Source organism: Chiloscyllium punctatum, chromosome 38, assembly GCF_047496795.1.
Source record: "Chiloscyllium punctatum isolate Juve2018m chromosome 38, sChiPun1.3, whole genome shotgun sequence".
NCBI classification, from domain to species: Eukaryota; Metazoa; Chordata; class Chondrichthyes; order Orectolobiformes; family Hemiscylliidae; genus Chiloscyllium; species Chiloscyllium punctatum.
In genome coordinates this window covers 21,941,010-21,968,215 of record NC_092776.1, presented here as the reverse complement: position 1 = coordinate 21,968,215, position 27,206 = coordinate 21,941,010, and the positions used below count along the sequence as shown (strand labels likewise).

Below are 27,206 nucleotides of genomic sequence, written 5' to 3'. Positions count from 1 at the left end.
TCAGAGAAAAAAATCTACGGATCTTGGGCTTACCTGAGTGTGAAGAAGGTGAAAACCTTGCTGATTTCCTTGAGAAGTGGCTTCCGGGATTGCTGGAAATTGAGTCAGGCCAGGTGAATGTGGAGCGGGCCTACCGGATCGTGATGCACAGGTCTGGGCTGGCCTAGCGCCCCCACCTGGCCCTAGTGCGACTCCAGCATTACAAAGAAAAGCATTTAATAATAGAAATGGTCAGAAGACTGGGAAGAGACCCACAGACTTTGACTTATAAATGTTTGAAAATAATGCTTTCTCATGACTTTTCTGGGGCCCTAATTAAGAAAAGGAAGGTCTTTGATGATGTAAAGAAAAATTAAGAGATTTAAACATTCAGTATTTTCTGAGGTACCCGACAGTGCTACGTTTCAATTATGGGGGAACTGTCTACAACTTCGATTTGCCTGTAAAAGTAAAAGAATTTTTGAACTCTCTGAAATGATAGACTTTGACTGAGGAGCAAGAAGGAAAAGAGGAGTGTGGACAATGGCATAATATAATTTTTTAAAATTTTCTCTCTTTGTTCTTTTCTCTCTTGGGCTCTTGGGCTTTATAGGCTTGGTATTGCTTTGGTGTAAAATCCAATATGTTTCATATTATATCTGTTTAGCGGTTATTAGTTATTCTATTGTTCTGGTTTGCTGGGTGAGGGTGGTTACTCCTTTGATGTAAAAATATGTGGCGTTAAGCTGAGGAAGGGAAGGGGTGGGCATCCTTTGTTAACTTGTTGGAGTGTAAATAATAATGTTTTTTTCCATTGCCTGGGTTTGGTGCACGGCTTTAGCTGGAAGGTGTTAGGATGGTTGTGAGGTTGGGAGTAAATGCCCCATATAGGCATCTCTGGAAATTTGTGTTTTTTGTGTTTATTTGTTTAAGTTAGGCATTTTTTTTTTAGTTTTAGTAGTTTTGGTAATGTTTGTAGGAATAGTCTTTAAATTTGATAAAGTCTGTTTTTTCTCCACTTGTTGCATATTGAATGGGCTTCTTCCTCCCAGGGGACTGCGGGCTGCGGTGTGCGGGTCATGGCTAGTGATCTGTTCAGGTGGTGCACCTGGAATATAAAGAGGAGCCATTCCCCCATTAAAAGGAAAAAGGTGCTCTCAAATCTTAAGAAGGAAAAGGTTGACATTGCGCTGTTGCAAGAGACACATTTGATTGAGGGGGAACATCTGAAGTTACAGCAGGGGGATACAATAGGGTATTCTTTTCCTCCTTTAACTCCAAAAGCAGAGGAGTGGCCATACTGGTACGAAAGAACCTCCCATGTCAGGTGACAGATCAAATCAAAGGATGGGTATGGATGGTTCATCATTCTCAAGGCGCTGATATACGGGGAAGAGTATGGCATCCTGAACGTTTACTGTCCCCTGGTGCATCCTCTCAAATTTTTAGTTGATGCAGTCTCTAAACTAATGGCTCTTGAGGTGCGCCGTACAAATGTAAGAGGAGACTTTAACCATCTCATGGACCCTGGAGGGTACACCTCGACAGTCCAGACAGTTAGTGGACTTGTGTGAGGATTTCAGGCTAATGGATGTGTGGAGGTGCTTCCACCCAAATGGGAGGGACTTTAGCTTTTTCTCCAACCAGCACAAATGCCAGACAAGAATTGATATGTTCTTTGTTCTGTCAGTTTGTTGACTTGGTGTTAACTACAGAATTGGGAGCATAACTATTCTGGACTATGCGGCAGTATGTTTAGATGTTAGGACCAAAGGTAGTGGAGTAGGCATGCGGCACTGGCGCATGGTCAGGGCTTTTTGGGATATCACTCAGGGTATGGCCAGTAATCCACCAGTGCTCTGGGAGACCATCAAGGCATTCTTAAGGGTTATAATTATTTCATACTCGACAACGAGAAGGAGGCAGAGAGGGGTGCAGCAGCGGATGCTTGAGTCCCAGCTGAAGGCAGCCGAATCGGCATATTATACCAAACCATCCGTGGTCAAATTGCAATTGGTCACGGCTCTTCAGGCTGCTGTGGACTCAGCGCTCACCCAATTGGAGAGGACAGGGCAAAGCAAAGGCTGTTTGAATATGAGGATAAGCCTGGTAGATACCTGGCTTACCTGGCTGGGAAGAACTGTGCTCCACAGTCCATTGTGTCTATCAAGGAGAGAACTGGCAATGTCACTCATGAACTGAGGAAGATCAATGCCAGATTCTGGGAGTTCTATGCAGAGTTATACCGGTCGGAAGGCTGTGGGGATGGAGAAGTGATCGAATCTTTTTTTTGATAACTTGGACCTCCCCAGTATAAACGCAGATCAGGCCTCCCTTTTAAATGCTCCCCTGACAGTACAGGAGATGCAAGAGGCGGTAAGGCAGCTCCAAGGTGGTAAGGCACCCAGTCCAGCCAGGTTCTCGAGTAAGTTTTACAAGGAGTTCATACATTTGTTAGCTGAACCACTGCTGGAGATGTATAGTCATTCGTATAGCCAGGACTGTCTTCCTCCCTCTAAGGGAGGTTAATATCTCCCTTATTTTAAAGAAAGGGAAAGACCCCAAGGATCGCTCGTCATATAGACCTATCTCATTGTTGAATGTGGATTTTAAAATTCTATCAAAAATATTGGCTCTGAGACAGGAGAAGGTACTGCCCATTATTATAAAAGAGGAACAGACTGGTTTTATCAAGGGCTGCAGTTCCTCCAACTATATCAGGTGGCTATTGAATATAGTGCAAATATGTCAGCAGAGAATGATTCCATGTTTGGTGGTCTCCCTGGATACAGAAAAGGCTTTTGATTGGGTGGAATGGTCATATTTCTTCGCTGTTCTGGAGCAAATTGGTCTGGGCGGGGCCTTCGTCAGGTGGGTGGCAGTGTTATATAAAGACCCCAAGGTGGCGGTTATCATGAATGGGGTTAAATCAAGCAATTTTGGTGTGAGGAGGGGCAGCCGACAGGGATGTCCCCTGTCACTACTACTGTTTACCTTGGTACTTGAACCACTGGCAGAGGCTATCTGAAAAGACCCTTGAAAAAATGGCACCAAAGGTGAGAGTTAGGAACACAAAATCACTCTCAATGCAGACGATGTCCTTCTGTTTTTAGCTAATCCCGAAAAGCCTTTACCTCGCCTCATACTTTAAAAAGTAAATTATATGGCAGCTTTTCTGGATACAGGATACAAAATCGGAAGTCATGCCCGTGGGGGGATTGGTGGAAGTACCGAAGCTGGAGGACAGAATGGAGTTTCCTTTTAAATGGTCGAATAAAAGTTTTCTCTATCTGGGAATTTGTACTACCCGTCACTTCTGGCAACTGTATGGAGTTAACTTTGTGTAGCTGTTTGAGAGGATAAAGCAGAACTTGCAGCGATGGGAGGGACTACCCATATCATGGCTAGACGGTATAGCCTTGATTAAAATGAAAGTTTTTCTTCGGCTGTTATATCCTATGAAGATGCTCCCATTGTTATTACCCAAATCGGTGCTGCGGAAGTTTGCGGAATGGCTTGGATCATTTATTTGGTACCGTAGGCGCCCCCTAATTAAATTTACCAAGTTGCAACTTCTGCAAGATATTGTGGGGGGGGGAGAGGTGGTGGTGGGGGTGGGGGGGGGGGGGGGGGTTGGTGCATGTGGACTTCCCAGATCTGATGAGATACCACATAGGCGCCCTGTTGTCATATGTAGGCAAATGGATGCGCAATGACTTGAAGTTGATATGGCTTGATGCAGAGGCCTCACAGGCAAGGTGTCCCCACATAAACTTGCTATACACGGATAAGATGACATCCGTAGTTTAGCACTGTGAAAGTCTGGTAATCATAAATACAGTAAAAGCATGGAGGATAATGTGGCGAGGTGAGGGCAATTTGCTGAAGACTTCGCCATTTATCCGGTTAGTGGGAGCCCCAGGGTTTAGACCGGGGTCAATGGATTCCAGCTTCAGAGCATGGGGAATAAAGGAATCTCCTGTCTGGGAGATTTATTTGAGGGAGAGGTCTTGATGTCTTTTAGCCAATTAGATCAGAAATATGGAATCCCTAATAGGAACCTTTTCTGAAATTTCCAGGTTAGGGATTACATCCAGAAGAAGACCACACTCTTGACCCAGCCCTACAAGTCGAATATAGAACATAGAGTGCTCCAATGTGGAGGCACTCTCTCAGTTAGTACCATATATCATCTGCAGAGAGGGAAAGCCTTGGGGAATATGGAGAGACTCCATGAGATTTGGAATCAAGAATTGGGAAGAAATGTCATCGGAAACGTGGGAGGGTATATGGGGAATGTAAAGAAAATTTCATATGCGATAAGGCATAATCAATGCAAATGAAGATCCTCCACAGGGCCCATATGCTGCCAGAGAGGATAGCAAAATTCAAGAAAGGTTCTTTCCCGAATGTCCCAAATGTATAAACGGTATTGGCACCCGTACCCATTGCTATTGTCCTGTTACAAGATCCGCGGATACTGGGGGTCCATAGTGAATGAGCTGGAGAGAATCCTGTGAATAGAAGTTAGGGAGGATCTACTGTCCCTCCTTTTGGGACTACCGATTCTTTTTTCCTTTGGTTAAGCATGGGAAGAGGTTATTTAATATGCTTAACACACTGTGCAAGGAAGAACATCCTAATGAATTGGATATCAGCAAACCCTCCAGGTCTTGCAAGGTGGCACAGACTTGTGATGGAGCATGCCCCTCAAGATTACCTGGCAAGTATGGTGCACCACAGAATGAGCAATTTTATAAGACATGGCGGCCCTTTCTAAATTACATAGACATGGATCTGTTGGTGGTACTGATTAGAGCCTTTATATAGCCACGAGGGATGTATATGGTAGTCCAGGCACCCCAGGGAGGGAGGCCTAGTAAATACAGGTATAATCATTGTTGCTCCCATGGACAGGAGCCTTGATGGAGGTGCGGAGAGTGGAGTAATGTAATATAGTACAACGTAATGTAATTTAATTTTAGTGGATTGTAATTTAATTTAATATTATTTTATTTAATTTGAGATTGTGCTAATTTGGTTTAAATTAACTAAATATGAGATGGTTGTATTCTTGAAGAATAGTAGGCAGTTTATTGTCGATGTTACCGTAATATAATAGTACGATAGTATTTCTACTTTTCTGTACTCTGTACTTTTATAACTTATTTTTGGCTTTTTTTTTGTAAAACCTTCAAAAAAAAGTTTCAATAAATATATACATAAAAATACTCAGAACTGATAAAATTCTTGAAAGGGCACGATTCAATAAAAGGATACAAAACTAAGGTACTACATTCCCAGTATTTGTGCATGTATTTGGTGTCCTTCAGGAAGAAAAATAGTACATGCCCATGATCTTCCACAGCTTCAACAACAGGATATGCAAGCTCACACTCTGAACAATTGGTCAGTGCTAGGTACTCATGCAGCCATGTCTATGGCCTCGGAGCTCCAGCTTCTGATCAAATGCAAGTCCTGTTCAGGCAAGTACTGGGAGGTTGATTTGGGGCCAAAGAAGAGGCCACCTATATCTTGGAAGTTCTCGGAGCTTGGAGTTTACTATCTCAAGAGTTAATCAAGTAGCAGGTTAAAGTTTCCTTTCATAGATTTGCAACTAGTTTAAAAATATCAAGAAAATGTCCCAAAGAAAAGCAAATGAGTTTTCAAACTCCTTAAAAAAAAAACTTTTGTGTGTGCATCAAAAAGGAATGGCTTTCCAAGTAGGTGAAACTGAAGTGCCATCTTCAGCACAAAAACAGAGGATACAAATCTGTGATATTTTCATTCATTGTGAAACTGACAATGACCTTTGTGCTATTTGCTCTGACGCAAATTGTTCTGAGGCAAGTTCAGCACTAAAAGAAAAAGATACAGATGGAAATTAGACTGCCTAAAGTATATTTGATCTTAGACATGCGCATAGATTCCTTTATTAATTTACAAAACCACAACAGAGGTGAATTTTTTAATATGCTGGCCAAAGGATCAGATCATGAGCTAAGGGTGGACTTGTAGCACAAAAAAGGCCATTCTCATATGGTGGAAGTCTCTGATGATGTTGTCGCAATAATAATGATTGCGGCCATAGTTTCCATGGAAGGCATTCTTGAACATCTGGTGAAGTACATGGCAATTAATGAAAGCTGGTGCAGTAACAGTTACACCTTTGAAATTTTGGTCTGCATTAACTTAGTCATGCAGAAACAGTGCCTGAATGAAGTGTGCAAATCATGTTTTCTCGTGTTAATAGTAGACAAAAACACAGACATTACAGTACAAAAAAAAATAAATTTGCACATTAACTTTCAACCAAAATCAAAAGAAACAGGACTGTTTTTGCAGGTATTTTGAAACTGACTGTTTGCAGTAGCAACTCCATTGTAACAGCAACAAAGCAGTTTTGTACTAACAGTCATTTTGATTTACAGAAGATGGTGATGTTTACAGCAGTCAGAGCTTCTGTTATGCTTGGAAAGAAAAGTGAAAGAGTGAAGTAGCAGCAGTTTTGCAACATCAAATTGAACATTGGTTGAAACAGCACTTTGTTGCTCAGAGAAGATCTTGGAATGGATGATATTTGGAAACAAGTCTCAATTATGCACAGTACATCTAAGAACAATGTTTACAATGTTCAGCAGATAATCTTTGACATCAGGACAATTCAGAGTACTTACCAAAGTCACAGAGGGTGATGCAGTGGCATTTGGACTTCTCAGTGAATTAAGATGGCTGACAAGGCATTTTGCAGTAAGTGCACTAATGCAAACAACAATATCTTGATCAACTACTGCAGAGCAAAAGTGAATAATTACAACAATCCAATAAATATTGCCTGAAAGTACTCACAAAGCTACAATATTACATTGCATTAATAATTCTGAATGATATTTTAGATGAACTGGCATTGTTATACAAGTTGTCACAGGTAATATGTCTAACAACAATTGAAGCATTGTAATTTGTAAAGGCCAAGCTTGACGAAATGAAGACTCAGTATCTAAGTAAACGTCTTTATTGGAGTGATGAAGTTGCAAAGGTTCTGGCCACTATGGACAGTGATGTTAACATGGCTGCAATTCTTCAACTTATTCAACATCTGGATAGCAGAATTCCAGAACAGGAATTAATGGGGTGGGATGCATTTCATCAGGTTGCAATGACCAAGATGACTCGTTATGAATTGGGAAAAGACTGTGTTGTACAACTGATATCAAAATATTCCTTATATCCATATATTACAAGAGGATGGCCTCAAAGATATGTGAACCGTACAATGATTTCAAATTTGTCGTTGTGGAAAAAGTCAAGACAGATTTCATTCAGACATTGAGTAATTTGTGAGCTATGCCCTAAAAGACAATTAGTTTCAAAAAAATTCTATTCTTGACTTTCGCATAACATTGTAAGTATTGAATGCTCACTGTGAGAGTGTATTTAGCCTAATGATTTTGATTAAATCCAGAAATAGAATGAAAATAGATCACTTGGACAATTTGATGCAAATTAAGTTGTACAGTACATCTAGACAAAATATTATAATATACATGATTATGATATTGCATTATTGCACAGTAAATAATGATAGGCATGAAAAGCTACCAACAAGGGCGGCACAGTGGTTAGCACTGCTGCCTCACAGCACCGGAGACCCGGGTTCAATTCCCGCCTCAGGCGACTGACTGTGTGGAGTTTGCACGTTCTCCCCGTGTCTGCGTGGGTTTCCTCCGGATGCTCCGGTTTCCTCCCACAGTCCAAAAATGTGCAGGTCAGGTGAATTGGCCAGGGTAAATTGCCCGTAGTGTTAGGTAAGGGGTAGATGTAGATCTAGATGTAGATGTAGGGGTATGGGTGGGTTACGCTTCGGCGGGGCAGTGTGGACTTGTTGGGCCGAAGGGCCTGTTTCCACACTGTAGGTAATCTAATCTAAAAAAAAAAGTAGTGAAGAAATTACTAGGGACACCTTTTGGTGGAGTATTATTCTTGGTATGCAGAGTATAGCTTGAAACCAGATTTTTGAGCCAAACAAACAATTTTGTTTATTTTAGCAAGTGGAAGACTTATAACTAAAATAACCTGAAAGTGCACTTTTAATAGTTTTTGTTATTTATTCGTGGGATGAACCGACATTTATAGCCCCATGTAGCTCGAGGGCAATTTATAATCAACCACTGTGCTTAGAGTCTGGAGTTGTGTGTAGGCCAGATCAGGTTAAGAATGACAGATTTCCTTCCCTAAATAACATTAATAAACCACATGGGTTTTTATGACAACCAACAATGGCTTCATTGTCATTAATAGACTCTAATTCCAGAATTTTTTTATTGAATTTAAATTCCACCAACTGCCATGGCAGAATTTGGATCCACATCCCCAGAACATTAGCTGAGTGTTTGGATTAATAGTCTACTAATAATATATCCTCAAAAAGCACACTGCAAATATTTGCCATATGACATCTACTGAATGGATTCTCTAGTTTAACTACACTGTTCAACCTACTCAGCAGTCTGCACAGGCACCAAAAAAATTAGAGAGAACATTGTCCAGAGAATCCATAAGTGATTTCATTATTGATCTCTACAGGCTAGCGGAGAGGTACAACGATGGTGAATTTAAAATAGAATTTTTAAGAGAGTGGATTGTTGCAGGCATGATCAACGAGTCTTTGTTTGATTAATTACAGTCCAAAGATGCTCAAACGCTCGAGAAAATAGTTAGAGACTGTTAGTAAAGCAGAGATCTAGAAGGAAAATCCTAAGACGAGTAGATAAAGTTAGGATTGTATTTATTTGTTCAGGTACAAAATCCATAACAGATAGGCCAATGCAGCAGGTAAGACAGACATCATACAGTAAGCCTTCTTGCTAACTCTAAGGAGCAAAGAAACAGTAAAATCACAAACAATATAAGCCTTAAAAATCATTTTTTTTACTGTAAGAAATATCTTGCCACTTTCAGAAAATGTGTCAATGCAGGACACAATACTGAAAAGTAAAAGAGATAAATGATGTAAAGCAGTCTGCAGTAGATGATAAACCCAAAGTTTTCCTCAGGGAGATCAGTCACCCAGATCAAAGATTGTGCATGCAGACATTTATGTCAAAGGGCACCTCACAAGTTTAAATTCAGATGTGGGAGCAAATGTCATAATTTGTCATACAGCAAGCCTCGGTTGAGATATTTTCTAATCAACCTGTTCAAATATGTTATTGGTCTCCTCTGGACCAAGTGGGACCTGCACCTGGGCCTCTTAGCTCAGAGGAAGGGGCACTACCGCTGTACCACAAGATCCTCGAGCCTCAGCCTATGGGTGATAGAAGCTTCAAGACATGGTTCAGATCCATTGCACTTAACATGAAAGATATGTTCCAAACAAGTCACACTTAGCACAAAGAAAGATGCGTCTGGATGTTCATCGCAGCTTCAGGACTTCTCTGCAGGAGTTCCTCAAAGTAATATTCTTGACCCAACCATATTCAGCTGCTTTATCAATGACCTGCCCTCCACCATAAGGTCAGAGGTCGGGATGTTCACTGATGATTACATCATGTTCTGCACTATTTGTGATTCCTCAAGTAATGACACAGTCCATATCCAAATGTAGCAATACCTGAACAATATCCAGGTCTGGTCTGACAAATGGCAAGTAAAGTTCACATTGCACAAATGCTAGGTAATAATCATCTTCAATGCAAGAGAATCTAACCAATATCCCTTGACATTCAATGGCATTTTAGAGGGCAGTTAAAAGTCAACCACATTGATATGATCTGGAGCCTTCATTGCTCAGACCATTGAGGATGGTTGGAACGTCATTTTGCAGTTGTCCAGGACATTAGTGAGGTAACTTTTGGAGTACATGAACAGTCTTGGTCGCACTGCAATAGGAAGGATATTATTAAATTGGAAAGGATTCGGAAAAGATTTACCAGAATGTTGCTAGGACAAGAGGGTTTGAGTTAATAATAAGCTAGAGAGTCAGGGACCTTTTTCAGTGGACCGCAGGAGGTTGAGGGGTAACCTTTTAGGGTTTTTATCATGAGGGATATAGATATAGTGCATAGAAAAGCCCTTTTCCCTAGGGTGGGGTAGTTCAAAACTAGGAGGCATATTTTTAAGGTGAGGGGAAGAAGATTTAAAAGGGACAGCAGGGGCAATGTTTTCATGGTAGAAGGTGGATTGTGTGTGGAATGAATAACTAGAGGAAGTGATAGACGCAGGTGCAATTAAAAACATTTAAAAGACTTTTGAGCAGGTACATGAATGGAAAAGATTTTGAGGGAGAAGGGCCAAACCAGGCAAGTGGAACTAGTTTAGTTGGGAAACTTGGTCAAGCTGGACCGAAGGATCTCTTTCTTTGCTGTATGACTCTATGGAGTCAAATGCAGGCCAGACCAAGTATGGAAGACAGGCCTCCTCCCATAAAGGGCATTACTGAACCAAGTGAGTTTTACAACAATTGACAGTAGTTGTAGGGTCGTTTCTTTTTTATTTAAGATTTTATTTCACTGTACGAACCCATGACCCCAGAGCTCTACATTACTAGTCCAGGGACATTTTCACTGTGCATCGTCCTTCCCTAGAATGAATAAGAAAGAAATCTTCAACAGTACGAATACTAGAAACCTTATATATATTCTACAACCAAAAATATTTACTCCTGTGTTGAACATTGTGAATTCACTTTAATTTCATTGAAAAGGTGAAAGAGGTTAAACATCAAAACCAAAGAAACGCTTGTAGAAAATTTTGCTCTGTTTATATTCATGGTGGATGTTATGACATGGGGTAAACCCCTCTGCTAATTTAAACCAGACACACAGAAAAGTTCATCTTGCGCCGTAATCTGTTACATTTCAAGTGGCAAAGAACTATACCAAATATCACAATGTAAAGAAAAAATTAACAATTTTATTCTTTAATTCCAAAAGAAAACATTAGACAACTACTTAGAACTCTTTTCACTTAAATCTATCTTTTACCTCCCACTCGACAATACTGGTCTGACAAAACCCCAATTAATATTTTTTTTAAATCACATTTCTAAACCAGTCAGCTGGTTCAATTATCCTTTGTAGATTTTCCTCTGTAGATTTTCCTGGGTCATCTTTTCTTTGGTCTTCTGCTGCACAAATTTCTTATGGACAGATATCTTTCAGAGAGCTATTTTGCTAGCAGTCGGTTGATACTTGGCTGCTCTTTGCCGTTCTCTGCAGTTCTTCCCAACTGTTCAAAATACCCGATTTTATATACCCCAAAACGGCGGACCGCCTCATTGGTTTGATGTCATCAAAACATTAAAATTCAAATTTGATTGGATTTTAGGTATCTTGGGGGATAACCTAAGCTGATTGGCCAAGTTCAAATTTGTTGTGTACCATGGCAACGCAGTTCCAGCTATTTGTTTCATAACCAAATGTTACATTTTTAAATTGTTCAGCACACTCTGTCCTTTCAGTTAGTCCTTGCCAGCTTTCACTCTTTCTTAAAGAGTGTGCGGCACGGTGGCACAGTGGTTAGCACTGTTGCCTCACAGCGCCAGAGACCCGGGTTCAATTCCCGCCTCAGCCGACTGACTGTGTGGAGTTTGCACGTTCTCCCCGCATCTGCGTGGGTTTCCTCCAGGTGCTCCGGTTTCCTCCCACAGTCCAAAGATGTGCAGGTCAGGTGAATTGGCCATGCTAAATTGCCCGTAGTATTAGGTATAAAGGTAAATGTAGGGGTATGGGTGGGTTGCGCTTCGGCGGGTCGGTGTGGACTTGTTGGGCCAAAGGGCCTGTTTCCACACTGTAATGTAATGTAATCTAAAAAGGTACAGTACACACCTGCAACTACATAACAGTGGAACCTAAACAAAAACAGAGTACCCTTAGGTCGGTTATATTGGAATAAAAAAATTGTTTCATTCCCAAAGTGAGATGAAAAACTATAACTGGTTCATCTGAAATACTTTCCATTGCGTTCAAAGCTGACGAATGTTCAGATTTGAAGCAAGTGCAAAGATAAAGGTAAAGCTGAAACATTACACAGTAATAGACAGAAAATGGTAGTACTTGAAACTGAATTTAGTCAGATTGCCACTTAACATAACTGTCTAATCTAAGTCTGCCATTAGGGCCTTAGGTGACTGGAAAGGGCGAATTTAAAAAATATTGGCTGACTTACCCATCTTCAAAGAAGAACCCCAACAATAACAAAGAGTATCCCATCAAGTAAGAATGCGTCTTGAGATAGCACGAGCGGTGAAACAAACAAGCAGGTTTCACCAATAATTTCATAGCCGTGCAGGAAGGAGATGGTCCAAAATACGAAAGGGTTAATGTAATAAACCTGACTGCTTCGGCACAGATGTACAGACAGGATTCAAACTCCACTGACACAAATTGAAGATACAATTCCATAGAATATACTAGCTTGTCTGCACTTGTAAAACTAAAGATTGGGGGGAAGATGGAGTAATGATAAATGTAGCTATGCAAAAAGAAGTAACAATACTAGTCTTATGAAAAAAAATACTAATGGAGACACAAAAGATGTTGTGCAAGAGTCTGAAAGATGTAATACGTGAATGTGTGCATGGGCACCACCAAATGTGATGTTGTTGGGAAGATTTGACTGAACTGAGTAGAAGCTGGTCAGGCTTGGACGAGAAGGAAATGTGCTCCTCATAGTCTCTAAAATAATGTGGACAATATTCATTTAATCCGTAAATTGTTGCTGTAATGCAGTAAATGTACTATTGTTTATAAACAGGACTCTTCTAGTTAGCCCAGAGAGTGGCTATCCTCATCCATGCTTTACCACAACTATCAGCCTCCTGTCCACCATTGTCTGCACTGCACATTCTGCTGTCTGTATCTATTCTACACTGAGGGTTCACTCATCCTTCGTTCCTAATTCATTAAACTAGCTCCTGATCGCTTTGTGCCGCCAATATTAAGGCTTACAAGCTCCTGTGAAAGTCTCTTCATTGCCTCTCTTTAATATCTTTTTCCACCTCGATGTCTCTACCCTTCCTCCTTTAAACTGTGTAGGCAGCCAGAAGTTGATGATGCTGAGCCCTGCTGTTCGGAATTGCTCCTTAAATACCCATGCCGCTCCAATTGTGGACATTTCTTAAGCTGCATTCTTAAAATCCACCTCTTAATCCAAGCTTTTGGTCAGTACCCTAATTTATTCTTTCTTGAGTCGGAAGGCTTTATGTTTGTTTATTTTTGGCGAAGCCTGATTTCTGTTGAATTTTTTGGAGGAATATCCACTGTAAGGCCTAGCAAGATTTCTCACCATGTCTTACCAAACTCATCTTATGAGCAATCGAGTCTGCCCATAGGACCTCCACCATGATCAATTCCAGTCCCATCTTACCATGTAATAGTGCAACTCACCACTCAATGGATAGCCTGAATTCACCAATACCTCTTCTACCCGTGCACATTGTGCATCCAGACAAGCTCTGTCAGTCCGGAACTGCAAAGTCTCTGACTGTTTGTCCCAGAAATGGTAGACCAGGGGAAACTGGTGTCTTGCTGTATGGGCAGGGACCTGGAGATCCTGCTGAATGGTGTGTCACAGAGATTTCCTCTACCTCCTCTGTTGGTCTTGGAGAAAATGACACCAAACAATGCCAGCCTGGTCTGAGATTGCCATTTGGGTAGACCACCTTCCGCAAAGACCGTTCCGTCCGTGACTACCTGGTCAGGTCTATGCCCCCCCACGCAACCCACCCTCCCATCCTGGCACTTTCCCCTGCCGCCGCAGGAACTGTAAAACCTGCGCCCACACCTCCTCCCTCACCTCCATCCAAAGCCCTAAAGGAGCCTTCCACATCCATCAAAGTTTTACCGGCACATCCACTAATGTCATTTATTGTATCCATTGCTCCTGATGCAGTCTCCTCTACATTGAGAAGACTGGACGCCTCCTAGCAGAGCGCTTTAGGGAATATCTCCAGGACACCCGCATCAATCAACCACACCGCCCTGTGGCCCAACATTTCAACTCCCCCTCCCACTCTGCTGAGGACATGGAGGTCCAGGACCTCCTTTGCCGCCGCTCCCTCACCACCAGATGTCTGCAGGAAGAATGCCTCATCTTCTGCCTCGGAACACTTCAACCCCAGGGCATCAATGTGGACTTCAACAGTTTCCTCATTTCCCCTTCCCCCGCCTCACCCCAGTTCCAAACTTCCAGCTCAGCACTGTCCCCATGACTTGTCCGACCTGCATATCTTCTTTTCCACCTATCCACTCCACCCTCCTCCCTGACCTAGCACCTTCATCCCCTCCCCCACTCACCTATTGTACTCGATGCTACTTTCTCCCCACCCCCCAACCTCCTCTAGTTTATCTCTCCACGCTTCAGGCCCTCTGCCTTTATTCCTGATGAAGGGCTTTTGCCCGAAACGTCGATTTTACTGTTCCTCGGATGCTGCCTGAACTGCTGTGCTCTTCCAGCTTCACTAATCCGAATCAGTACAGTCTCAGTCATCTGGAGGAACGCCCAGCAATGTAGGAAGAAAGTTGATAATATTCACTGCCATTTTCTCTCTGATACCTCACCCTGCATTTTGGAAAGGCACTTAATGATCAGGTCTTGGGGAATGTTGTTGAATAAAGAGACCTTGGAGTGCAGATTCATAGATTCCTGAAAGTGGAGTCCAGGTAGATAGGATAGTGAAGAAAACATTTAGTATGCTTTCCTTTATTGGTCAGACCACTTGAGTGTAGGAGTTTGGAGGTCATGCTGCGGCTGTACAGGACATTGGTTAGGCCACTTTTGGAATATTGTGTCCAATTCTGATCTCCCTCCTATAGGAAGGATGTTGTGAAACTTGAAAGGGTTCAGAGAAGATTTACAAGGATGTTGCCAGGATTGGAGGATTTGAGCTATAGGAAGAGACTGAATAGGCTGGGCCGGTTTTCCCTGGAACGTCAGAGGCTGAGGGGTGACCTTATAGAGGTTTATAAAATCATGAGGGTCATGGATAGGATAAATAGACAAGGTCTTTTCTTTGGTTGGGGGAGCCCAGAACTAGAGGGCATAAGCTTAGGGTGAAAATAGAAAGATTAAAAGGCACCCAAGGGGCAGCGTTTTCATACAAGGGTGGTGCATGAATGGAGTGAGTTGCCAGAGGAAGTGGTGGAGGCTGGTACAATTACAATTTTTAAAAGGCATCTGGATGGGGACATGCATTGGAACGGTTTAAAGGGATATTAGCCAAGTGTTGTCAAATGGGACTAGATTAAATGAGGATATCTGGTTGACATGGGCGAGTTGGACCGAAGTGTCAATTTCTGTGCTGTACATCTCTATGTCTCTATGATTCTCCCTATCTCTGTTATTTTACCTATCTCCTATTGAGGCTCATGCTCTACCTCTCTCAATAATTCTTAGATTTCTTTTTCTCACTCACTGTCTCCACACCAGCCCCCACTGCCATGAATCCTGTATCACCTCTGTGCTGCCTACTCATTTTGGGGGATGAGTTGACATTAGGCTTTTCACCCCTTAAGTAGAGAGAATCCTAACTCTGACCACCCCAATTGGCTGACTGACTATTTTCAAGCGCCCGAATTAGTATCGAAGGCTGCTCTTGACTTTGCTGGGAAGCCCTGAGTGAAATCTATCCCCTTTGACTCGACTAAAGTCTGCTGGCAACTCTGACAAGCTTCCAGCCTCGGTGTTTGTGCTAAATGGCATGGCAAGACCTCAGTAAAAGGAACCTGGTACCTCTGGCTGTGGGAGCAAATTACAAAAAGCCAATGCATTAGCAGGGATGCTCTGACAGGGTCAGAATGCATAAGCACTATGATAGCAAGCAATGAGCCCAGAGATGGAGCCTGGTCCAGTCCTTGAGCTAGGAATGCAGTGTCCCTGCTGCATTACAATGATAGTTGCAGGTGTAACCTGAGGTGTAGCATTGAATTGCAAAAACATCCTATATGCAGTATACCATGAGGAGTTTTCGAGACTGGTACATATCAGGTTTTGGGTGTCCCTGACTGGTGCCAGTGGAGTGTGCCTTTAGATTTTGTTGCCCCATGTCCAACATGGAGATTCCTCGGATCAAAAGTGAGCTCAGTTTACCAGGCACAACTTTTGGTTTCCATGTCGGGTTTTCTGAATGGCTAGCTTGTTCAGTGAGCTTGGTAAGTTAGAAAGCTGAATGTTAATGAGGCAAATTGGGCTGTCAACAAAGCATTTAACAAGCAGTAATCCCATGTCATTCAAATTCCAACAGAGTTTATTTTTGTCTCATGTTTTTGTGAACTTCTTTGAAATGTTCTCTTTCTAAATGAAAGTTTGTTGTCATGAAACATTTTCCTTTAATTAACTAGATGCACTAGTGCAAGCACTAATTGTTTGGAATTTTTCCATATTATTTATTAGAATTAGAGTTTAGTTATCAACTTCAAACAAATTTTTCTTTTTATATGGTGTACCATCCAATTCCAACATTTTATTGGGAAATAAAAACCAAAAGAACTGCAGATGTAAGTTAGAAACAAAAACAGAAGTTGCTGGAAAAACTCGGCAAAATCAAAGTTAATGTTTTGTGTCCGGTGACCCTTTCTCACAGCACTGAGGAAGGGTCACTGGACCTAAAACATTAACTTTGATTTCTCTGCACAGATGCTGCCAGACCTGCTGAGCTTTTCCAGCAGCTTCTGTTTTAGTTTCTGATAATATTTGGGAATGTTACTCCTGAGGAAAGCAATGGACGTTAGTTATGATCATCATTGGAAATATATATGCATAAAGTTAATAAAGGACTGTGATCATTGGGAATTGTCATTTTCTCTCAGGAGAATCTAAAGGAGAATAATCATTTATCATATGCCATTAGATCATATTTCTCTTTAGGAAGGTCCTTGATTTTAAAAAGGCAATACCACACTCAGTCAAGACAGTAAACCATGATGGAATATTTTTAAAAGGGTTGGTATTGTCTGCACTTTGCAGAAGTTTTGTGACAATTCTTTCAGTGACTGAGGGCAAAGTGATTTATTGCTGGGCAATATTATGCCTCTTGTGACCTTCCTTTCTGAAAACATCATGGATTATAGACTACCTTTGCAACATTTGAAAATAACTCAAGCTTGGATCATTAATCTTTTTATTTAATTCCAGTCAATACAAGCTTCAGATTACACAGCCCTGAGAAAATTCCGCAGAACTTAAAAGTGGAAAAGCTTTTCTAATCAACTACTTGCTTGAAACCTATACATATTGTTCAAATGATGACTTTTGTTTTCAAGATGGCTGTTATGGAAGTGGCTGTTGTTGCTAATAGCAAAATTATCACTTTGTTCGGATTTTCCTAGATCCTCTTGATTAAATGAAAGGCACAGGAATAGTGTCTGCCTTTTCTTTAGGGAGAATTAAATAGCTTTTAAGATAGGTTTAAAAGCTTTAAGTACATTTTTAAAGCAACTCTAAAGCATTCAGTCACAAGCTACTTAATGGTAGATATTTAACATAAGCCCTTTGCACATTAAGTGAAAAATATTATAAGGATTTTGTCCAGTTTGGATTCCCTACAGTGTAAGTCTCTGAAATTAAAGTCAACTCTTGCTTCATATTGATTGTGGATGAAAAGAATCTTTCTTCAGTAAATTAATTCTTTGGGGAAAAAGATCTGCTAAAAGATTGATCAGAACCTTATTTCAGATAGACCTTTAACTCATTCATTGCCAGTTTTTCCAACAAGTCAATATGACATTTTTTTTGTGGTAAGGCATTTTGTGATAATGTAATTCAAGTGTTATCAGTTGAAATGGAAATAACCTTTTTTTTTACTTTTAGTATTACTGCAAATAATTTTGTGCAATACTAGATCTTCAGTGGAAATATATGTGGCTAGATGCTATTTTGAAAAACCTTGGCTTGTTTGCATTATTGCAATCATATATTTTTGAATCATTATTGTCATTAATTTGACGCAGGTTGAAACTTGAAGTCATATTGGTTGACCAATTGTCAGTGAAACAATTGCTACTAATTTTCCTAAATGTTTTTCTTCAAGTTAATTTTTAAAATTAACTTTTCTGAAAACCTAATGTTGAACTACTACAGAATATAATGAAATTAAATCATGTGTAGCAGTATACTTGGCAGAGAATAAGAAAAAACTCTCAATTTGTTCGCTATGGTGTGACAATATTATTACAAATCTGGAAGTGTACACAAGGGTTTTTCCTTTAAAAAATTCCAAACTCAAATTTCCTCAACGTTATATTGTGTCCCAAATTTTCAAAAATGTCTAACTTTTTTTTTCAAACAGCAACTCATGAGGGAAAGACAGCAGATGGCTAGCCGTCCTTTTGCATCTGTTGATGTCGCCCTAGAAGTTGGAGGTGAACAGCCTGATATTGTAAGAGGACCGCTAGAGGTAAGAATTGTGACTGTCTCATAATAATTGCATATTTATATGAAGTCACCTTATGCAAAGTGTTATAATTACACAGTATATTTGTGGTTATGTTGGTTGCATGGAAACCCTTGGCCACATCGTGAATTTGTAATGATGTCAGCTAATGTTATTACTAGACAAGTCATACCCTAGATTGAAATCAGGCCTGATAGATCACATTTTGTTTTTGGTGGTCACTCATTGAAGCATAAATGTGCAAAGTTGCACATTTGTTTTAACAGTGTGACAGAAATTTATTATGCAAAAGTAAATGCTGTCTTCACATATAGCACACACTTATAAATTTCAAAATACGCAGTAAAAATATGATCCCATTAGTTTCAAAGACATCCCTTTACAATGCTCATAAAGGGGAGAAAACTCTCTTCTCCATCATCCCTACAGACTTAATTTAACTGTGGTTTCAACTGCAGTCTTGAAGTTTGACAGCATCTTCCTGGAGCCTTCATATAATTCAGCTTAAACTTCCTCAACTTCAAATAACCTCTTCAGGATTTTAACCGAACATGTTTGATCTGGAACATTTACTAAATTGCTTATGCTGAGGTAATCTATTTTTTGTTAAAATTAACTCCCTTTTGCAGGAGCAATTGCTTTACACATCTAGCTTCAGCCAAGATCTCAGAACTTTGCAAACTGTAAGCTCATTAAAAACAAGCTTTTTTTTAACAGCAATGTGTGTTGCTCCTAATCAAAAGAAAGATTTTTTAAAAATCAATCACAAAATTTCTAAACTGAATTCTGCTGCATACATTTTCACCTTGTTTGCTTGTAAAATTATCCTAATTATCTTAATAATCCTAATAACCCATTACTCTGTCTCAGTGTTTTAAAAAATCATCATGGCTACATGAATAATTTCAAGTTAATCATTAAACACCTTGACATACACACATTTCAAATTCACAAATAATCATCTTAAAATATTTTAAAATTACACCTTGAATCACAATATGTGCATGTAAGGGTCAGGCTTTTAAGATGAAATATTTGACTTCTTACATGAGGTACACAATCACAAATGGAAATCCAAACTACCAGTGGTGACACTTCTTTGATTGAACATAAGAACTAAGAGTAGGAGTAAGTCCAACCATTAGGTAGGTAGCTCTGATTTCAGTAATTCATTGTTTATTCCATTCTGGCCCTTCGAGTCTTTTCATGGACTCAGATCCACTTACCTGTGTTCTCATGCATCCCTTAATTCCTTTATTGTTAAAAAAAATCTATCTTAGCTTTAAAAATGTTTACTGAATTGGCATCAACTACTTCACTGGGCCAGGAATTCCATAGCTTTACAGACCTCTGGGTGAAGAAGTTCTGTCTCAATTCAGTCCTAATTCTGCTCCCTCTAATCTCGAGGCTGTGCCCTCTTGACCTAGTTTCACCTGTCAGAGGAAACATCCTTTCTACTTCTATCTCATCTATTCCCTTCATAATTTTATATGTCTCTGTAAGATTCCCCCCTCAGTCTTCTGAATTCCAATGAATTGAATCCTCGTCTACTCAGTCTCTCCTCATAAGCCAACCCTGTCAACTCCAGAATCAACCTAGTGAACCACCTCTGCACTTCCTTTCCTGCCAGTACATCCTTTCTCAAGTAAGGAGACGAAGACTGCATGCAGTACTCCAGGTGTGGCCTCACCAGCACCCTGTACAGCTGCAACATAACCTCCCTGCTTTTAAACTCAATCCCTTTAGCAATGAAGGACAAAAGTCCATTTGCCTTCCTAATTACTTGTTGTACCTGCAGGCCAATCTTCTGTGGTTCTGTGTGCACCAGGACACCCAGGTCCCTCTGCATAGCAGCATGCTGCAACTTTTTACCATTCATGTAATAATCCTTTTTACTGTTACCCCTACCGAAATGGATGACTTCACATTTTTTAACATTGTATTCCATCTGCCAGACCTTGACCCACTCACTCAAAGTATCTATGTTCCTCTGGAAGGTTCAACAGTCCTCTGAACACTTTGTTCTGCCACTCATCTTCGTGTCATCTGCAGACTTTGACACACTACACATGGTCCCCAACTGCAAATCATTAATATAAATTGTGAATAATTGCGGTCCCAACACTGATCCCTGAGACATTCCACTAGTCACTGATTGACTAGTCAGAATAGCACTCATTTATCCCCATTTTTTGCTTCCTGTTAGTTAGCCAATCCTCTATCCATGCTAATACTTTAACGATAATGCCGTGTGTCCTTATCTTATGTGGCAGCCTCTTGTGCGGCACAGTTGAAACTCTTTTGGAAATCTAGGTACACCACATCCAATGGGTCCCCATTGTCCACCTTGCTCACAATGTCTTCATAGATTTCCAAAAGAATTGTTAAGCATGACCTGCCCTTCATGAACCTATGATGTGTCTGCCAACGGCACAATTTTTATTGAGATGCCTTGTTAATTCTTCCTTGATAATAGACTCAAGCATCTTCCCCACTGCATAGGTTAAGCTAACCAGTCTATAATTTCCATCTTTTATATACCTCCCTTTTTAAACAGTGGCATAAAAAATATGGAACGCTTCACTAATTTGCGCAGGGGCCATGCTAATCGCTGTATCATTCCAATTTTAGTGTATGAGAAGTCGGAGAAGAACATTTGTCCTAGACTATCTATCAGTGTTTCTGACGTTTAATTGAGAAAAGAGCAATTGTTAAAAACACTCACTAGATTGTTTCCACCAACCCAACTCGTAAAAGTAGCATAAGGTATTTTTGAAAGGATTTTTGGGCTAAATGCATATTATATATTCAAAATTAAGGTCAAAGGTCATACACATTATTAATTATTACTGAAACATACACTGCATGAAATGCAATCTTCTTGGCACGTTTTCTCCCTAATGTTGTAATTCATTCACCTAAGCCATTATACTAAAAAAAAGTACTTGCATTTGCTGCTTTACATAAAATGAATGCAATGGGAAAGATCTTGGTGAAGGAAGTTGAAAATAGATGAATTTGAGATTTAACATCTGCCTAATAGCACGTTAATTTCTTAGCAGATATAATGCAGGAATGACACGAATAATGTGAGTTAATGAACAATCATTTTAAACCAAATAAGTTAGCTCTGTAGGATAAACTCAGCAATCCCATGTTTCCAGTGGCAATCAATGTTCAAAGAGAGCTTTGATCAAAATTTGCAGTGTTGTGTCAATTCTCTAATTCATACTCTCTTTGAGTATTGCTTCCTGCTCAAAGCTCCAAAGTGGTGAAGCAATTATTCTATCTTTGGCAAGGTTGTCACCGATTTATTGCCATTGTTATTAGTTCTATTGTTGTGGTTGTTCAAACGTTTGTTAGCTTGAAATTAATATGTTTGTTTTCACAGCCATATTCACATAAGCAGACCTATCAGAAACGTGCTGGTCTTGGTGCATTCTGTTTTTTTGTCAATTTGAAATTTCACAATGTTTGTCTTATAAGTTATTATGTAAAAGCTGTGGTATTGTTGATTGTTGACTGGCACAAAACATCACGTTTGCAGAAATGTTCCCTAACAAATTCTTGCATTTATATAGTGCATGATCATCAGACCTCTCAACATACTTTATAATTAATAAAGTAATTTTTAGTAATCTAATCATTGGCATTGGTAGAAAATGTAACAGTTTTGTGCACAGTATACTCCTACAATGAGCAGTGTGATAATAACCAGACAGTTTTTGTGATGTTAGTTGAGGAATAAATATTGATCAGTATACTGTGGTAACTCACCTGAGTTAAATCATGCTACTCTCAAAACTTTGAGTTTGAATTATGTTCACATGCATGCGTAATGTGCTGGCAACAGATTAATTTCAATCACTTCTTGAGTCCAACGATTAGGTGGGTAGCTCTGATTTCAGTAATCCATTGTCCATTTATATTTCTTAAATGATGCTAATGTAGTTGTCAAATATTTGCTGGCTGTAGCTAATTTTTATTCTGGAGTTTGGAAAAAGACATCAAGTGGCTTAATTTACAGTTTCTCTCCAAAGACAGTCATGTTGCAGCTTCTCTGGATTTAAATAATATTTTAACATGTAACTGAAATGGCCAATTCAGAAGGTAGTGAATTCAACTCTTAGTTCTTTTTGGTTGAATGCACTTTTCCCCCGTTGAATGGATTCTGTCAGCTGGGATAGCAGATGGATTGTCACAGCACTGACATATTTAACAGCTTTAAAAATTCAATTGTTTTTGTGTGTGCGTGTGTATGTGTATTAACATTTTAAGAGGATTAACAATCCAAATCAATATTTGTTACTATTTTTGTATTCTTTTTGTACAGAGGTACAGTAGCTGATAATCATTGTATGAGCATGTCAGTTCACAAACCTGTTCATGATGAAAGTTACTGCCACTATGCTCTGTAGGAAATTAGAGTCTGCTTTATGTAGTGTTTTTGAAGAAAACTCCTTCTTGGTTGAAGTGGAAGTGTATTTAGAGGTAAATTGTAGTTTCATTTTTAATTATTTTATTTAATCTATTTTTCTAATCAACCTATTCAGAGATGTTGATACACACCTCTGAAGCAGGTGAGACTTGAACTCTGTATTCCCAGTCCAGAGGTAGGGGCACTACCACTGCACCACAAATGGGCCCACAACTATAGTTTATTGTCTGTTAGCAATTATGTTGATAAGGCAGACATATACAGCCTGGATTTTCAATGACCAGATAGTAAATTCTGCAGCATTGTTGGGAGTTATACGTCAGAATCCTCCTGGATTCCTGATATAGCAGAATTAGAGTGAATTCTCGTGAAATTAAAGATTCTTATGGGCAATTCTTCTGTGACTATCCATTTAATATGTAGGAATTTGCAGCAGTTACTAGTTACCCAAGCAAAGTTAGACAATTAAAAACCTAGGCTGACCCTACCATACCTTATGGACCAGACCAAACCCCCTCAAATATATTAAGAAGATTGCATGAAACTAACTTTTTTGTATTTTAAAGGCAAGTGACAGGTGTTGCATTCTAGATACAATTCAGTTGGTGAAGCAAATCACACTTTATTCATACACTATAGTTCATATACAACAAAAAAGAACTTGGAATAACTTAACTCAGTTGGAAAACTTTACTGAGCAATAGATTATTTAACTACTAAACAGCAACTATTCCAATATAGTAATATCCCATAAACACACTATTGGCAAAGGCAAATTCAGTAAAATAGATTGTCTCACATGCAATTCTCCAGTCCAGGAGGAAAAACATCAAGAGAAAACTCAGAGAGAGAGTAGCAGGGAGAGATGTCCTGCCCATCCAAACCCAGTGTAATGAGCCCAGCAACTGCTACTGATAAACTAAAACTAAAAAAAAAATCTGATTCTCTTGCAGCTTGACCCCACCAATTCAGGCTGCTTTTGTTGTTCTAACCTTTAAAAATAAACTCCAAGCCCTCACAAATCGAAAACCTTGTTCACTCCAAGTCGACCGATTGACATCTCTGCCTCAACATTTCTTCAATAAAAATCCAGGACAAAATGCACCTCTTAAGGCCAAAGTATCATCACACATTAAACTATTTCTGATGCACTGACAAGACCGCAATGATGTTGTAATATTTGAAGATGAGAGGAAACTATATTGATTTTGCTGAATGAGTGAATGAACATAAATGAATCTTCTACTAAATTTTTGTGTTTTATGTTTTGTGTTTTCATGTCAATATTATAATGAAGCACACTTGGAAATGTTGTTTCATTTTCTAAGGGTGGAAGCATTTTAGGAATGAATATATTTATTTACAAACTCTGAGAAATCTGGAAGATATAGAACTGATTAAACATTTTCTATATTGAAAAGAGTTCACCATGTGGGTTCTTGGAAAATCATGTCAACAGTTTAAGTTGAGATGTGGTTCTCTTGCTGTTTGCAGAAGGTCAAGTGACTTAGGAGCAGAGACCAGCATAGTTTTTAAGGTGATAAGAGATGGGGTTTTTTTGGTGCTTAATTTCTGGAAAACATGGCTTTGAGAGGACTTTAGAGGTCATTACATCAATATTTGCCTCGCAATATTGGACTTAGTTTATGCTTCACGGAATTAATTGATCAGTAAGGAAGAAACCCTCAGAGCTGCAAGTCCATCTCCTTCTCTAGAGGAAGTGCTGGGAACCTGATACAGTTTCCAAATATCAGTTTCCCTGACCATGTTACATACACTGGAAAAGCTGGCCACTTTCCAAGGACTTATCGAGCTTGATTTGACTCTAAACTGACGATCATCCATCAGTCCACGGCTGTCAACAATTCAATGTATTTGACAAGAAATCCTGTGGATTAGGAGAAATCATTGAATTCTATCTTTTGTTTTCACACTCTAGGCTAACAGGAATATTTTGCCCTTTTGTACTCTGTTTAGTATCATAATTTCTACAGACATATTACCTTTTTATGTTGTGAGGGTGTGTCTGTCCTTGGGATTAAGGGGATGTATAAGAAAAATCAGTTCAACAGAATGGGAAAGGGGTTTCCAGAAAATAATAAAAGCTGCAGCATAAGAGTAATGGTGAATATTTTCAGCAGAATATGAAGAGAAAGTGAATGTTAAAGATGAGCGTCAACCAATTAGTATAGAGGAACATGAGAGTTTAACAGATCAGAAGAGAATTGCAGAATAAGGGCACATTACTAAAAGAGAAGAGGGTGTTAAACCCCTTGAGGATGCTGTGGCATGTAATTAATTTTTGAAAAATTTATTTAGCTCCAGGTGCATCACAAAAATCTATCTTTCTCATTTTGAAACACAGAACTCTGCATTTCTATGAATTTTTTTGTGAGAAAGTGGGACTCAAATTTTCTCGATTGTCCTCACTCTAATTTTATGCTTCTGTCTCCTTGCTCTCAAAGCTATCAAACGTCAAAGAAAGTAATTTTTCTTAATTTGATCTATCAATTTTTTTTCACCATTTAAACATTCCTCAGTCTTCGTTAATTAAAGAAATGCAAGCAAAATAAACATTGGGGAAACAAGAACAAACCACTTGCCGTACAAGTGGATTTAAAGCATGTTTACAAATAGGTAATGGACTACTAGTGGGACTTGTGCTAAACAGACAACTGTTCAATCCAAAATCTACAGGACTACAGACCAATTCCTGGAAGACAAATCGAGAATGGATAGCCTTTTTTTGGCTGACATAGACAAGATGGACCAAAAGTGCTCTGTGCTCAAAAGTTTATTTTGTTTCTAAATTTATGGAACGGATTACAAGGTAGATTTCCATTAAATCAACTATTATTCATTGAATGTGTTTCAGGGACTGACTAACTAATTCCTTTCACAATTTTCAATGATTTCTTTCAAAGTTCCTTCTAAAAACCTAAATACTTCTCAACTAATTTAAAATACAAAATTTAAATTCATCCTTTGTCTTCTATTTCAAAGTGCACTCTCCTTTTCCCACTTTTGTCCTGTCATTTTTATTAAGTGGTAACTATTTCAAAGAAGTATTTTTTTAAGTTCATTTGTCAAAAGGTAAAACTGTGCTTTGGGATCTCAGAGACATGGAAAACCAGATCACTTTTTGGAAACAAGATGCAAACTAAAATTAGCTTCTGATCAGTTTGAACAGCTCCTCCAGCATTCACCTTTTTTAAGAAAAAGAACTTGTTGTGGCACAGAAGTCTGAAGACACATGCAAGGCATTTGATGTAATTTTCAAAGATAAATCGCAATTGCTCAATGACAGATTTTCTTGGTAACCATGGCAATTTATTTTGTTTTGAAATCACTTTCTCAGTTTCACGTGCCATGTCTCCTTTCCTTTCTTGTGACTTTCCACCAATGCACCTGTCTGACCACCTGTAAAGTTAATGAGAACATATTTATAATGCGCAACCTTACATCAGTAATACATGTAAATTTGGGACTTGCATCTAGGATTTATGTGAATAAGTGAATATACATATGAAATATTTTGGAAGTGTTGTATTCTGTGTAGCAAATTAAAGTATGATATGTTTAAGGTGAAGTAATTTGATTAATTATTTGAGTTTGACTTCAGTGAAAATAGCGTAAAATTAACAACTTTCAATTTCCAGAATGAGTAGTTGCAAAGAATTTATATATTCATTTTAGAGATATCTGAAAATACAGGGCTGAATTTCAAGTGGCTTCAATAGTGGGGATTTTGCACTGAGGTGTAGGGACAGGGTCTAATGGGGGTTAAGCCTAATGCTCTGAAAAGCAATGTGGTTGACAAGGCAGGATGTGGGAAGAGAAGGTAGAACTGGAGTCAGATGTAGTGTGGGGTGTGTGTGGGGTTATCAAATGGATGGATAAGGGTGTAGGCTAGGGTAACGTTGGGTAGGTAAGGGTGTAGGAGGGGAGGCAGGTGAGTGTGAGAGGGAGTAGGGTGTTGGGTGGAGAGGTGAGGTGTTAAAATGGGGTGATATATTGGCTGAATGAGGGGTAAGAATGGTAAATGCATGTGTGAAAGGATATGCTGGTAACCAGGTAGGTGGGTGAGGGATAGGGTGGCAGGTAGCTGAGGGGTAGTGTGTATGAAGGGTATTCAGAGTGTCCGTGGTAAATTGAAGGTTGGTTGGGACAGCAAGCAAATGTTAGTTACCAAACAATTTGAACGGCTTTAGAAATTTGGAGCCTGACTCTATCTCAGTGCTGGGGACTCTTTCAGTGTATTCCCAGGCAACCTCCAGGTAGTCAGTGCATCGAGACTTCCAGGCAGTCCCTTAGCACAACTGTTAGAGTGCCATTACCTTAATTGCTATCCTCTAACCAGAACATTTGTGCCCTATTTCAGTGAAGAGACCCTGCAAA

At 39.5% G+C, this 27,206-nt stretch overlaps 1 protein-coding gene and 1 pseudogene across 2 annotated transcripts in view; one reads left to right on the top strand and one right to left on the bottom strand.

Annotated features, from left to right (window-relative positions):
- Positions 1–27,206, top strand: part of atrnl1b (attractin-like 1b) — a 928,830-nt gene that overhangs the window by 705,773 nt on the left and 195,851 nt on the right. For both annotated transcript variants that reach the window (XM_072557357.1, XM_072557356.1), the window contains one exon: positions 18,266–18,373. In XM_072557357.1, the coding sequence (XP_072413458.1) occupies positions 18,266–18,373 (108 nt within the window). The remainder of the gene's footprint in view (positions 1–18,265; positions 18,374–27,206) is intronic.
- LOC140463749 (U6 spliceosomal RNA) lies at positions 20,935–21,014 on the bottom strand (annotated as a pseudogene).